Source organism: Saimiri boliviensis, chromosome 19 (genome assembly GCF_048565385.1).
Source record: "Saimiri boliviensis isolate mSaiBol1 chromosome 19, mSaiBol1.pri, whole genome shotgun sequence".
In the NCBI taxonomy this organism is placed as follows: Eukaryota; Metazoa; Chordata; class Mammalia; order Primates; family Cebidae; genus Saimiri; species Saimiri boliviensis.
The window spans coordinates 14,360,709-14,375,716 of record NC_133467.1 but is presented as its reverse complement, the minus strand read 5'-3'; the positions used below and the strand labels follow the sequence as shown (position 1 = coordinate 14,375,716).

Genomic DNA, 15,008 nt, shown 5'->3' with positions numbered 1-15,008 from the left:
CCCTTGGGCAGGGCACACGCCCCCAGTGGTTGACTGAATAAGGATACGTGTTAATCAGAGGACAAAAATGTGCCCTGACTCGATTTCCACATGAGCTTCCAGGGTGATCGAAGGGCAGCGATTCTCTGTTGAGCTGAACAGATGTCTATGAAGAGGTGCCTCCTGGTCAAAGGTGGGTGCGTGGGTGGGTGGTGGATTCAGGTCGAAGTCCATTGCAGCTGGAGTGGAGGGAGTGGAGAGCAGGGCAAGGTGAGTTTGAGTTTGGATCCTGGCAGGCCTTGAATGCATTGAGCTTGGACATTATTCATTAACAGTGGGGAGTCATGGAAGAGACGTGAGGAGGAGCACAATGTTCAGACCAGAACTGTGCCTTAGAAAGCTAACGTTAGTAGCAGTGAGGAAGGTGGCTGGAGAATGAAAAGATTGAGCACCCTACAACTTCTAAGATCAAGCATGAAAGGTGGGGACTGATGCAGTGACCCAGAAATACCTCATCCCCTGTCAGCCCTTGTCTCGACAAGGCAGGTGGAGAAGGAGAGGACTGTTAAAGAGGTGTCACAGAGGGTCAAGTGCACAGAACTTGTCAACTAACTGGATGGCGGTCTTTTGGAGAGGAGAAGGGTGTGGGTGGCAGGGAGGAGGACTGGTCGCTGGGTGAGATAAAAACAGGCGGCAAAGCAGGTTGGGAGAGGAGTGACTCAGCCTTGGAGATGGGGGGAAGGGGACATATACTGACACTGGGGTGGAGGTCACCAGGAAGCACCGGGAGTCTAGGACAGGTGAGGGCCTGAGATGCAGAGGGTTTAGATGACAAATCATTTGGCCGGAGTCGTTGGCTTTGGCAACGAGGGAGAAACGATAGATTGGTTCATTGATCCCTTTATCCACTCATTCATTTAGAAGCCAGATTGAGCAACTTCTTTGCGACAGTGCCTTCCACAGCTTTTTAAACAGAAGAGTGTCAGGACCTGACGTGTGGCTGTAGGAGAGACTGAGGTGTGAGGGCAGCGGGCGCAGGAGAGCAGTCAAAGGTGAAGCTGGGACCGGGCAGGGGTGGCCAAGTAGGGCTGGCCAGTATCCGGCCAACCGGGGGAGGACGGCAACGTGAAGGTGACGAAGGAAAGCATCAACAAAATGTGGCACGACAAATGACAGATGCCTGCCCTGGGAGGACAAAGTCGGCAGGAGTAACATCTGTACCGCAGAGAGGCCGGGGGGTGGGGAGAGATCGCTGGAGTGGCTGAAGAGAAGGTCACCATGGGGCTGCCCTGGAGTGGCTTCAACTGAGGGTCACGGGGATGGCGAGCGGGCAGTCGAGGAGCGAGAGCAGACGCTTCGGAGAAGTTGACAGCACAGGGACACGGGAGGGAAATACAGTCGCTGGAGGAGGCAGGATGGCCTCTCTTCGTCCCGATGCTCCCCTTCCCGTCCTCTCCTTTTTTAAGGTTTAGATTTGGAGAATTCGAATCTATTTGTAGGCCTAGGGGAGGCTGTGGTAGAAAAGGGGAATGAATGATGAGAGATGGCTAGGAAGAATGAAGAGCGTGAAGCGTGGGAGCCAGAGCTTGGTGGATACGTTGCCCTGGGAGGTGGGCGGGAAGCTTCCCAGGACAAGGGAACAGCTGGGGGTGTCACCGGGCCTTCCCTTTGGCCTGCACCTTGCGGGAGAGGATTTTGGGGTGCCTGCATCCCCCTGGACCGCCCTGGCTGACCCAGGCTTCTGGTGAGACTCCAAGCTGCCTGTGACTGCTGGGATCTTGAGAGGCTGCCTTTTTTTGAATTTTTTATTTTTATTTTTTGAGACAGAGTCTTTCTCTCAGGCCCAGACTGGAGTGCAGTGGTGTGATCTCAGCTCACTGCAATCTCTGCCTCCTGGGTTTGAGCAATTCTTCTGCCTCAGCCTCCCAAGTAGCTGGAATTACAGGTGTGCACTCCCACACTTGGCTGATTTTTGTAGTTTCAGTGGAGATGGGGTTTCACCATGTTGGCCAGGCTGGTCTCAAACTCCTTACCTCAAATAATCCTCCCCCCTCGGCCTCCCAAAGTGCTGGGATTATAGGTGTGAGCCTCTGCGCCCAGCCCAGATGGAAGTAATGCCAGCCCCTTTTAATGTGAGCGCCTGCTCGGATGTGGGTGACCTCATGGTTGATAACAAAAAAATGACGATACTTACTTTTCAAAGTGAAAATAACAGCTCTCGCTGTGGGAAAGTCACCCAGTTCAAGGCTTCATGAGGTCAGGCTTCATGTGTTCTCCTATCTGTAGAAACCAGTCAGAGTCTATTCTGCCTGTACATAGACAAGAGCACCGTCACTGTGAATAACCACAGCACAACATCACCCTCGGGCTGCTTTTTTTAGAATTTGTTTTTAATTTTTAACTTTAGTAGGGATGGGCCTCACTGTGTTGCCTAGTTAGTCCCGAATTCCTGAGTTCAAGTGATCCTCCCTCCTAGGCCTCCCAAAGTGCTGGGATTACAGGTGTGAGCCCCTGCACCTGGCCTGGCTGATTATTTGTCGGCAAACCAAACCCCAAATAGATGTATCATCAGTTTTGTTTCTGAAAAACAGTGTCAGTCCATAAATGCCGTGACATACATTATCAATATGATCTCATAATCGAGGAAAGTTATGATCATTTTCGTAAGTATTAGGATAACATCATTTTATTAGGCCAATAAAAGTTAAATAATGATAAAGAACACTAAGTGTGTGGCATGTATAAGTGGATGGTTTTCATCCACAGTAAAAGTTTATATTAATGTTTTAAAAAGAGTAAAGCAGTGAGCAGGAATAAGGGCCCAGGGGAGGTCCCAGGGAGCAGAAGCTTGCAGGTGGGGAGAAACAGGTGGCTTCTCTGCAGCCTTTACTCCTCATGTGGGAGAGGGTGGCAGGTGGCTTCCAGATTTTCTGCCTACAAATGGCTGGAACAAACAGGTCCTCACCAATCCTGGTTCCTGGTGTTGAAAAGGTACGAAGGAGGGAAGGGGATGCTGGTGGTGGGTGATGATGACGCCATTAACATTTACCGGGTCCTTGTGGTAGGCACTAGGTACTGTGCTAAGCACTTCAGGTGTGTGATCATGAAATCCTCAAAGTCTTCAAGGTAGATGGTGTCATCCTCATTTCAAAGATGAGAATGCGAAGGTTCGGAGCTGTTGATGCGTTGCCCAAGGTCACCCAGCAAGAGCAAAGCAGAGCTGGTCCTTGAACCAGGTCTGCCAGAGCCCGGCACCTGTACTCAACCACCAGCTTGGGATAAGGCCAAACAGCTCTGTCCAAGAAGGGAGAAGGAAGCCAGTGTTTGGCTGTTGGAGGCCGAGGCCCAAGGTAGCGAAAAGGGGCCCCTTGGCTAGGGGCCCACAGGAAGAAGCCTCTTCCCAGCCTGCAGGCACTGCCCCAGGCGGTTCAGTGGCCGATTCTAGGATAACTCAAGCGTGTTCCCTCCTGAGCCGGAAGAGCGCAGGCAAAAGCCTTGGCAGCCGTCTCGCCACCTGGGCAGACGCCCAGCTTGCCAGGAGTCAGGCTCTGTTCTGTCTGTCCTCTTGCCCCAAGGAGGTATGACAGACTAGGCTTGGGGTGTCACGTACGTGTGAAAAGAAGACAGAGTGGTGAGTTAAGTCAGCTAGTCTGTAGCAAAGCATGTTGCTCCGGGGACTCAGGCCCCCACTTCCAGAGGACCTGTTCTGGAGACCCTCTTCCTTGTGTCTGCTGTGCTGAGCTGGGAGTTCTCGGTGGACAGAGACACCAGCCTCTAAACCCCTTTTCCCGAGTCAGGAGCAAGGGCACTTTGACGTAGAAGCAGAGTGACCTTTCCCAAGGGATGTAGGAAGTGCCTGCGCCTCGTTTTTTCAGACGGGCCTGCACAGGAGAACAGCAGGGGTACCTCATCACTCACTGCACGGTGTTTGTGAGTGATTACATGCGGGGTGCTGTGCTGAACAGAAATGGCCCGTGTGAGGGAAAGCCTATGAGCGGCTGCCCACAGGATCCCTGGATGCTTCCGAGGGGTGTGGGAGGGTGGATGTGAGGGTATCGGAGGGAGCCAGGGTCCAGCTCCTAGAGCACCCCCCACAGCTCTCCGTTTTACAGATGAAGAAGCAGGCTCAGCCGGGCTAAGTGGTTTGCCCAGGCGCCGCGGGGAGTTAAGCAGGCAGATTTTAAGAGCAGGCCTGCGTGGCTGCACTGTTACCCACTTTCTGTCACTGACACGCACCTGTGTTTTGCTTCCAGTTCTTCAAGTCCTTCTCCAAGAACAGCTCGGGAGCAGCATTTCCAGGTGGGTATCCCGGCCCCGGCTGTGCTGTTGTCCTGTGAGCGTCTTCCTCCCGCTGCCTCCCTTGGCCTGGGTTTCTATTGGGGTGGAGAAAGCCCTGGCATTTTTGGCAGGGTTGAGGGGGAGGCGGTCCCTACAGGAAGCCTCACTTGTGTTTTCCTGAAACTGTCCTCCCAGTGAGCCTTCGGGAAAGCCAGGCTGAAGACGCCCTTCAGCTTGGACCTACCCAGGGCCCTGGGGTAGGGGCAGGGACACCGTGTTCCCAGAAGACCTTTCCTCTCACAGTGGGGTTGGCATCCGGAGAGCAGACCAACGGTCCCCCGGGGAAAGTCCTGATGGGGCCCAGTTCTGAGGGACTCTTTCCTGTCCCAGGGACGGGCGTCCTTGTACTGCCTGGGGCCACAGGAGGACCATCAAGCCTCCTTCCCCTAGCGCAGGGAAGGACTGATGGATGCCTCGCCTGTCTGTCTCGGGCTGGCCGTGCCCCAGGCCCTTTGTTTCTGGGAGTGAAGCTGGCGAGTGTGCAGTGGAAGCCGCTCTCCTGACAACCCCCCACCCCGTGCCTGTTTTCATTTACAGTGGCTGGTGCTGACGTGCGGACGCTGCGGGAGAGGCTCATTGACGCCCTGGAGTCCCATCATGACACATGGCCGCCAGCCTGTCCCCCACTGCAGCCTGCCAAGTATTTAGGGCTAGGGCAGGCTTAGTGCATCGTGGGCCAGGGCCCAGGCCTGGAGTGAGAGGGAGGGAGCAGCAGGGCGGAGACTCCAGTTTATTCTCCTTGCTGCCTTTGCCTGTGGGGCTGACGCCCCAGTTGGCTGGAGCTACTGCAGAACCAGGTGGCAGCTGATAGCTGGGGTGGGCTTTGTATTACACAGGTCCTGCTGAAGAGCCCTATCTTCCTGGGGCTGACGGATGGGTGCAAGGCTTCATCCCAACAGCTGGGAAGGAAAAGATGGGTGGGGCTTCTCCAGGTTGTACCTGCTGCTGTTTCTTGCTACCTGCCCCCAGAATGTTTGGGGGACACAGCAGGACTTTACATACTGTGTCCCTGGGAAGGCCACTGGGTCAGAATGGCATGAGGAGGAAAAAGAAGACGGATTATTTCGAGGGAAATATCGGGGAGGTGGAGAGAAGGTGGTCATGCTTGGGGCATGGGGGTGGCCCTGGGTCTCTGTGCTGCGGAGCGTCAGGTGTGGTGGCAGGTGCTCTATATCCACCCCGAAGCTTGCCTCTTTTCCAGAAAAATGAGGACAGTGAGGTTTTGCATGGGGTCTTGCCCATACTCTCCCAAAGAAGGAGCAAGTAGATTAAAAACACTGGGTCCCCCACTTCTGTATGAGAGCTCAGGATAGTGCCCACCTCGGGGGACTGTTCCCAAGAAGGAACAAATCCATGTGCCGGCAGCCCAGCCGTGAGCACAGTGGAGGCCCCAGGTGCTGAGGGCCTCGCAAGGCCGCTGCTGGAGCGCAGAGGCGGTCTTACGTTTGTGTGCGGGTGCTCTCAGAGACCCGGCCCTGCCGAGAGATTGTGTTTCCAGGTGTCAGTTGGGGTTGAGGCCAACTCACAATGACTCCTTTGTCACCTTTCCCAATTTTCCATCCTCCAGAGGGGCCTCCAGGAGACCCTGGACGGAGCATAGTCTTTGTGGTTTGGGGGTCCACAACCAGACCCTGTCTCTCCGGAAAACACCCATGCCAGCCTGTGACCTGGTCCTTGCTTCTTCCATTTCTCAATGATCCTGTCTCTGTCTCCCTCCTTACACACACATGTACATTCCTCATGGCACATTTTCACCCTGGAGCATCTCAAGAGCAGCAAATCAGGCAAACCCGCCAAGCTCTTTCACAGTGATCCTTTTTTTTTTTTTTTTGGAGACAGAGTCTCACTCTGTCACCCAGATTGGCACTGCAACCCCCACCTCCTGGGTTCAAGTGATTCTCCTGCCTCAGCCTTCCGAGTAGCTGGGACTGCAGGTACCTGCCACCAAGCCTGGCTAATTTTTTGTATTTTTAATAGAGGTGTGGTTTCACCATGTTGCCCAGGGTGGTCTCACACTCCTGAACTCAGGCAATCCGCCTGCCTCAGCCTCCCAAAGTACTGGGATTACAGGCGTCAGCCACCACGCCCAGCTCAAAGTGATCCTTTTATAGAACTTTAGGAAGGAGGCAGAGGTGTGTGATAAAAGGTGAGCTGCCCCTTCGGAAGTCCGAGGGTGGGCGTGGGGAAAGGGGTACTGGCTCCCATATAGGTCCTGTTCCTCTGCCAGCCTAGGGAAGAGCCAGGGAAGAGGGCTGAGGGGCCGGCCACCTAATGCCACTCTAAAGGCTCAGCACCTCTTTTCCTCCACTTCAGCGGGGTGCACTCCGGCCCTCGCCTCCCTGGCACATCCATTTGGACTGTCACTGGCTGGGCGGCTGGGCTCCAGCAACAGCGCCATGTTGCAGCTTCTGTTTTTGTTGTGTTTGGTTTTGTTTTGTTTTTGAGATGGACTCTCCCTCTGTCGCCCAGGCTACAGCACAGTGGTGCCATCTTGGCTCACTGCAACCCCTGCCTCCCATGTTAAAGTGATTCTTGTGTCTCAGCCTCCTGAGTAGCTGGGACGACTGGTGTGTGCCACTATGCCCAGCTACTTTTTGTATTTTTAGTAGAGCTGTGGTTTCACCATGTTGGTGAACAGGCTGGTCTCGAACTCCTGACCTCAGGCAATCCACCTGCCTCAGCCTACCGAAGTGCTGGGATTACAGGCATGAGCCACCGTGCCTGCTGCAACTTCTGTTTAGAGGTGGTCACTGCCATGTCACTGGATCCGGTAGAGGAAAGTAAGGTCACCAGGTGGAGGATGAAAAGAAGAAGCAAGTCTCCCCTTTCCCCTATTTCTTCTCACCTGCTAATCTCTTAAGCATGTGTGAGGATATTCAGTTTTTAATTGGAATCAGAAATCATTTTTGTATGATTTTCTGTTGAAACTGAGTTTTAAAAACAACTTGCAGGTTGATTCTCTGATTTGAGAAGATAATAAAATTTGCCTTATTCATTTCCACCTTCATCTTCAACTGAGGAAACTGGGCCTCAGTTTCCTCATCTTAAGATAAGGAGGTTGGGTTAGAGTTATACATGGCTTCTGAGGTCTCCCGCACCCAAGACTTTCTGATTCTTTCATTCCTTGTTAATGCCTGCTCTAGAGAGGAAAGAACACATCTCCCACTTGGTCGTGACTTGTCACAGCTCCAGACTTAAAGCTGTTGGGTTCTAATCCCCCAGCAGCTTTCAGGGGACCAGTAAAAACCATGTCCAGTCAGCCTGGGTTTGCCCCAGCACATGGAGACAACTGGTCTCAAAGCATCTCTTCCCAGTCCCCTGCCCCAGTCTGCCCTTTTTACCCACTCCTGCCTCCTTTTTTTTTTTTTTTTTTTTTTGAGAAGGAGTTTCACCCTTGTAGCCTAGGCAGGAGTGCAATAGCACAATCTCATTTCACTGCAACCTCCATCCCCAGGGTTCAAGTGATTCTCCTGCCTCAGCCTCCCAAGTAGCTGGGATTACAGTTGCCCGCCACTACAACTGGTTAATTTTTGTATTTTTAGTAAGAGACAGGGTTTCCCCATGTTAGCCAGGCTGGTCTCGAACTCCTGACCTCCAGCGATGTGCCCGCCTTGGCCTCCCAAAGTACTGGGATTACAGGCGTGAGCCACTGTCCCTGTCCCACTCCTGACTCTTGAAAGAGACAGGAAGCAAACACAAAACCAAGCACCCCAGGTAGGTCAGGTGAAGAGCCAGGGTTAGATAACAAGGGCAACATCCTTTGAGACTCAAGATTTGGTTGACTTCCTGGAGGGCCCTGTGTGGAGGCAGAGGAGGGTGGGCTGGCCGCACCTGCAGCACCGAGTCGCCAGTGCCTGGCATTGCCAGCGGCTTTGTCCTATTTCTGCTGGCTGTGCAGAGTGACTGCCGGAGTTGTCTCTTGCAGGCTGAAGGAGATTGATGGATTCTTTGCGAGAAACAAGGAAGAGTACCTGGCCCTGATCTTTGAAAAGGGAGGCTCCTACCTGGGGAGAGAGGTGAGCCACGCTGAAGTTCCCGGCAACTCCTGGATAGCCTTTGAGAGACAGCCCCAGTTTGGGAGCAGGGCTTTTCCTGCCAATCCGAGGTTTTGGCAGTCCGGGTCTTTTAGCCTGGCACTGGCCTGACCCCTGCTGGGAGTCATGGGAAGTGCAGGAGCTGGACCTCTGCATTTAAAAACCTTTCTGTTTATTCTTATCTCCTTCACTGAAACCAAATATTACACCTGCTGTTACTGAGCATTGGACCAGATTTCTGGCACACGTAGCTGCCAATCCCCCAAATTAACGAAGGTGGTGAAATAGCATACCCAAGATCACACGGCTAATTTGGTAGAAGAGGGCTTTGAACCAGGTCCATCTGACTTCAAAGCCAGTGTGTTTTCCACAATTTCCCACCCCATGGGATTGGAGTAAAATACTTGGGACAGAGGGAACATTGAGGCACCCCAGCCCCACTGCAGGAAACGGGGTCCTTTTCCCAGGTGCCACTCCATCTCTTGCGTGGGGTGTCCGTGAGCCAGCTGCTCAGTGCTTCAGGCTGCAGCGCCCTGTCTAGAGAGCAGGGATGATTATGTTTCTCCATAGTATTGTTGGGAAAGTCAAATGCAGCAGTTCAGGTAAAGAGCCTGGATTGCAGCTGACACATTAGGTAGTTTATAAAGATCCATTCCCCTGGCCTAACACAGAGAGCTCACCATCCTGCCATTGGCTCATGGACTTCTACGTAGACCACGTGTGAGCTTTTCCCAGCTGCAAAGGCGGGATGTGCCAGTGCACAGGAGATGCTCCAGGGCAGTGCGTGGCGACAGGCACGAGAGTCGGCATGAAATTAAACTGCGCTGTTGGCCTGAGTGATTTTCCTGCTGAAAGTCATCAAGCGCAGCTGAGAGTCTGTGCTGAAACTGGATGCTGTCTCCAGGCCTCTCAGCCCTGAGGGGGGTTGCACAGGTGCTGGGGAGGAGGCAGACAGCTTGGCTGAAGGAGTGCCGGACCCTCTGGGGTCCCAGTTCATGCCTGGGGTCATACCTGTCACAGAGGTGATAAATGGGGATTGGAATGGGCTCTTCTTCTCCCCTCCCCCCACAGTCCCCTGAGTAACTAGGAGCAGGGGTCCCAGTAGTTGCAGCCAAGTGGGGTGCCCATGTAGGGTTGCTCAGCGTGGGACAAGTGGCTAAGGGCCCGGGTTCTGGAGCCACACTAAGCTGGGATTTGTAGCACAATTCAGCCATGTGCAAGCTGTGTGACCTGGAGGCATGGTTTCACTTCTAAGCCTCAGTTTCTCCAGCTATAAGATAGGAGCTTTATTTATTGATTTTTATGTTTTCAAGTTGGAGTTTTGCTCTTGTTGCCCAGGCTGGAGTGCAATGGCATGGTCTCGGCTCACTGCAACCTCTGCACCCTGGGTTCAAGCGATTCTCCTGCCTCAGCCTCCCAAGTAACTGGGGTTACAGGCATGCACCACCACGCTGGCTGATTTTGTATTTTCAGTAGAGATGTGGTTTCACCATTTTGGTCAGGTTGGTCTCAAACTCCTGACCTTAGGTGATCTGCTCACCTCAGCCTCCCAAAGTGCTAGGATTACAGGTGTGAGCTACTGTGCCTGACCAGGAGCTGTATTTTTAAATAAATGCTTATGTACCTACTATGTGCTAGTCACTGTTACAGCATTTTAATAAAATTAACCCCTTCGGTTCTCAGAACAGCCCCCACCCCCAGAGTTGGTGGTATTATTATTGTTGTTGTTATTATTTTGCAAGTAAAGAAATTGAATCAGGGAGGGGTTTAGTGTAGTGGGGCCAGGATTCCAATGCAGGCAGCCATAGTGTATGGTGCCGCATCTCTTAGTCTCCTGAGAATAGCTGCTGTTTCGGTGTTACGCCGAAGATAAATCAGGCAATCTGTGTGGCCACTACATAACACCTACGCAATACGTGTTAGCTCATGTTCTCTCTTATTTCTTTCTAAAAAAACGGATGTCTGGTAAGTCTGTTTCTCCGATTTGGAGTCTAGAGTGGAAGCTTTGTAAATCTAAGACTGAAGGCTAGGGGGCGCCACTTGCTCCCTAGTGAGGAGGAATGAGACGTCAGTCAGAGGCTGGTGCCTGCATTTGCAGTTGGCCTGACCGATTATGCTCAGAACTTTTCTTCCCATTCCTGATCTGGGGACATTGTCATTCTAACAAGTCCTCTTGTTGCCTTCAGAGAGCCCCGTGTTAAGAAATCATTTCAGATCTTCTTATAACTATACATGCTGATCAAAGGGCCACTCTGACTACTGCACATAGGTAGGCTCAGAGTTAGCCTGCCGTTTAGAAGTTTACTCAGTTCCAAAGGTTAATTTTGTCTGTATCCCGCTCATGAAATTTGTTACCATATGTATTTGAACACAAGAAAATCACAGTTCTTTAAATATCTTCTGTGACTTGAGCTTCCATAAGGAAGACTGCTCTTGCCCCCAACAATTGATATTTCAAACAAACAATTATTAGTAATTTCTAAAGGGATATATTCCCTTTAGAAAGTGTTAGGAGCAGGCCCTGGGGAATCCTGGGCATCAGAGCACAGTCAGATCTTGGGTTGTGATGGTCTTAAGGACAAGAATGTGCCGGCTCGGTGCAAAAAACAAACGAGTTAAAATGAAACCATATTTTGTTATGCCTTTGACAAATTGCTTTCATGAGAAAGAAAATGGCATCCAGTTGGGACTGTCACTGGAATGAAGGTGTGTGTATTGTGCACAGCTCCGGGGGCCTCCCCTCTGGGGCGGTGATGGCGCTTGTTTCCTGCGGTTGGTGCTGCTGGCAGCCAGGGTCTCTCGTGTATCACGTTGCTCCACTGTTTGTCAGGTTTAGAGTCTGGAGGGAGTACAGCTGCCATCCGGGTGCCTTCACAGGGCACCGAGCTGGGACTCTGCCCTGGCCCCTCCACCCGGTGGCCTGGCCCCCAGATATCCTGCTGTCCCTGCAGGTGGCTCTGGACCTGTCCCAGCACAAAGGTGTGGCGGTGCGCAGGGTGCTGAACACAGAGGCCGACGTGGTGAGAAAGTTTGGTGTCACCAACTTCCCCTCTTGCTACCTGCTGTTCCGGAACGGCTCTGTCTCCCGAGTGCCCGTGTGAGTATGCTGTCCCCTGGCGTCCCCTCTCCTCCCTCCCTGTGCTCATCCTTCCTGCTTGCCCAGAGGGGCTGCCCGCCTCTCACAGTGGCCGGCACGTTCTTTCTGAGGGGCCCCCTGCAGGAGAAGCTGGGGTCTGCTCTCCGCGGGGCCCGCACCTCCACAGTCAGGAGCCTGGGCCTGGAATGCCATCCCTGCGCTGCAGCTCAGGGACCTGCCTCAGCCCCCACACCCGGCGTCACCTCCACCCCCACTCCATCCCCACCACTGCCCTGCCCCTCTTCCCCACCCTCTCCTGTTTGCAGGCAGACTCATTGGCAGGCTGCAGGCCTGGCAAGGACTCAAATAGCCTGACCCTCCCTCTCTTTGATTTTCTAATTGCAGAAAAGTTCATTAGGAGCCAGACAATAGCCAGTTCCAAAATGCCGAGAGAAAACAATCAGGCCAGCCTCAGCCCCTCTGCCAGGCTCCTGCTGCTGAATGGCCCCTTAATGGCACCAGATGGTGCCTCGGTGCCCTCCCTGGGCAGATGATTGATGTCAGCCAGGCCCTGCAGGCAGGAGCGTGGGCCAGGGAGGCAAGGCTCGCCTGTGGTGCCTGGTGAGCTGCTCCTCGGGGCCCTCAGTGCCCACCCACACTGCGCTGGGCAGGGCGGCCACTCGCCTTCGCCCTGGCCGAGATCACCTGCTAGGGGACCCAAGAGGCACGATGTCACCGAGGACAGGGAGGCGCTCGTTTTCCGGGCAGGCCCAGAAAGTGCCAGTGCTGGTGGGGAGAGAGGCATTGTTTCCTCTCTCGGAGTTGGTGAAGGGGAAAATTGTTTGTGACGATGCTGCCTCCTGAGCCATCTGCTCACCAAGAAACCCCGGGCCAGGATGGTGGAGTGGAAAGAAGCCGTGCGTCCCCTGCCAGCTCCCCCGGGACAGCCCTCACGCTGCTGCTGGGCGCAACATCTCTCTCTGCAGGGGCCGCGGACGAGGGGGAGTATGTCTGTGCTCAGGAGGTATCTCGTGCCCTGGAGGACTCCTCCCTGTCAGAAAAGAGAAATCAAAAGGACTGTACAAATATTTAGAGAATTCTGGAGGCCCTTTGTTGTTGTCACTACCTGATTTTTTTTTTTTTTTTTTTAATCCATTAACAAACTCCCTGGACTTCTTGGGGGTGATGTCACTCGAGGTACCTCGGGGCGAGCTTGCAGATGGGCAGCTGCCATTTTCAACTTCAGGGTCCCGGGGAAGGGAGTCACACCCTGCCGTTCCTGTTCGTGGGTACTGGGCTGTCCCGCACCTCTCCATGCCCTGCCCAGAGCCGGAGGGCCAGTGGGGGAATTCTTGGGCCCAGTTGCCTTACCAGATGAGGTTGGTATCAAAGGGACCTTTTACGGCATGCACAGTGACTAGAAAGGTTAAAGCGAGGCCTGGGTGCCTCTTCTGGCCTCCCAGAGGACAAGATGGAATCTCGTTCAAATATTTAATAAGCCTTCTGTCTGATGAGCCACGCTGCTTCCTCTTCGGACACTGATTAGCGCTGATCTTGTTCTCTGCATTCACTGCCCCTCCTCCTTGGTTCTGTGCCCTTACAGGCTCATGGAATCCAGGTCCTTCTATACCGCTTACCTGCAGAGGCTCTCTGGGCTCCCCAGGGAGGCTTCCCAGACCACTGTTGCACCAACCACTGTGAAAAAGATAGCCCCCACCGTTTGGAAATTTGCAGATCGGTAAGGCCGCGGCTGGTTCTCCTCACGGCTTCCCCCTCCCCTGATCACAGTCCGCCACCCTTTCACACTCACGCCCTCTTGCTCATTCTTCTTCCTTGTCATATGCTTAGGGTGTACCATTCTGAGCCAAGGCTGTCCCCTACCTCAAGGGCTGGCCATGCTCAGGGGCCTTCAGTGTGTGCGAGTGGCAGTTAGCTGCAGTCCCTCCAGTGTCTGTTACGGGGCCGGGCTGACTGTGGGGAGTGCTGGCTGGCACTACCAGTTGTCCTTCACGAGGAATGAACACCTTCCATGCCCCTTCAGCTTAACTCTACTCACAAACGGGGAATCCATGTGGAAGGACACTCTCAGGCTTCCAGACCAACTTCCCACCCAAGCAGTTATCTCTGCAGTAAATATTTTTGAGTATTCACTACATGAGATGTCCAGGCAGATGCAGTCCCTGCATGTGCAGACCCTGCGGTCCCGTTTACGGCATCCCTTCTAGGAAGGCACTCGGCCTCACCTGAACGCCTGTGGTGTCAACAAGCGCATTGTCTTTTCAGCTCACCTGTATGTGTGCCCACAGTCGTAAGCATGAGAGAGCTGCTCTTCTCTCTGAGGCTCCTTGGCTCTTCTGTTGTGGTTGGGAGTGAGACAAACCTGTAGACCTCTTGCACTGGCGCCAGCTGCATACCGGGTGGAAATAGCTGACCAGGGAGCTCAGAGCTGGTCCGGATGGTGGCCCTCACAAGGGGAATGCATGAGACAGTTGGGGGAAAGGTCACCGCAAGAAGGACTTTGCATCCTAGTATGAGGGACTTCAAGGGTGGAAAGTACCAAATGGAGAGACGTTTAGTAGATCAGGGGAGAAAGAACGAATGAGAGGGAGTGTGATCATTGTGGTCATTCCATCATGATGAATGATCATCGTAATGGTCATGTGATCATTACGGTCATGCACACTGTTGACGTTCTTGTGATAGCTCGGGCTGGTGTACGTGCCTGGCTCTGTGCTGGGCGCCTTCCCTGTGTTACCTCGTTCGGTCATGGGGCCACTTCTGGAGGCAGAGCACTGGAATGGAGAGGTAAACCAAGGCCCAAGGACGCCAAAGTGGAGCACAGAGGAGACCTTGCCCTGAGGGGGAAGCACAGGCAGCCACAGTGCTCACCCCGTTAGTTGCCCATATGGGCTCTTTCCAACCTCAGGATGTAGCGGGGGCGGGAGCCGTTCGTGTGTTTTACAGGTGAGGTGACTGGGGCCCAGGGAAGTCAATGGAGTTGTCCAAGCTCACAGAACTAGCTCATGGTCAAACTGAGGCCAGAACCCAGGTCTCAAGAGACAAGGGAAGAGGCAGCCAATTCCCGGCCCCTGCCACCAGAACCCTGAGCCTGGACCCCAGCATGATGGGCTTGGGGTGGAGCAGCCAGTGTGGAGTCCCCGGCCCTTCCCTGAGGGCTACAGAGAGGTGTGAGATGGGCCCACCTGAGACCCGAGTCCGGCAGCTGTGAGCACGTCAGCCCTGAAAGAAATATGAGCCCTGCTTCCCGTCCTGCCCCCACCCCCCATTTCCCAGCCTTGGTGGGCAGCTAAACCCTGGTCTTTCAGAGAGGGCCCAGTTTTCCCAGAGACATGTCGTGTGTGTATGCACCTGCTGGTCTGATTGTGTCTGGGAGTCTTGGCTCAGAGCTGGCTTGATTACTGAGTTGTAGGAGGGGCTGGCTCTGGGCCTGGAGAGAGAAAACTCCTCTCTGCCAGGAGCTGCTGAGAGTTTTACGTTTGTGCTTTTGTTTGATCCTCTCAGCAACTTACCCTTGAGCAAAGTATTGTTCACATCTTACAGATGAGGAATTGAGGCTCAGA

At 53.6% G+C, this 15,008-nt stretch overlaps 1 protein-coding gene and 1 long non-coding RNA gene across 3 annotated transcripts in view; one reads left to right on the top strand and one right to left on the bottom strand.

Moving 5' to 3' along the window:
* Positions 1–15,008, top strand: part of QSOX1 (quiescin sulfhydryl oxidase 1) — a 43,532-nt gene that overhangs the window by 16,525 nt on the left and 11,999 nt on the right. For both annotated transcript variants that reach the window (XM_003925428.4, XM_039460266.2), the window contains exons 3-7: positions 4,233–4,278; positions 4,855–4,957; positions 8,243–8,333; positions 11,303–11,448; positions 13,031–13,165. In XM_003925428.4, the coding sequence (XP_003925477.2) occupies positions 4,233–4,278; positions 4,855–4,957; positions 8,243–8,333; positions 11,303–11,448; positions 13,031–13,165 (521 nt within the window). The remainder of the gene's footprint in view (positions 1–4,232; positions 4,279–4,854; positions 4,958–8,242; positions 8,334–11,302; positions 11,449–13,030; positions 13,166–15,008) is intronic.
* Positions 962–3,508, bottom strand: LOC141582246 (uncharacterized). Its single transcript, XR_012515061.1, has 3 exons — positions 2,945–3,508; positions 2,174–2,288; positions 962–1,490 (listed from the first exon to the last, which is right to left on the bottom strand). It is a non-coding gene; the product is annotated as an uncharacterized LOC141582246 (long non-coding RNA).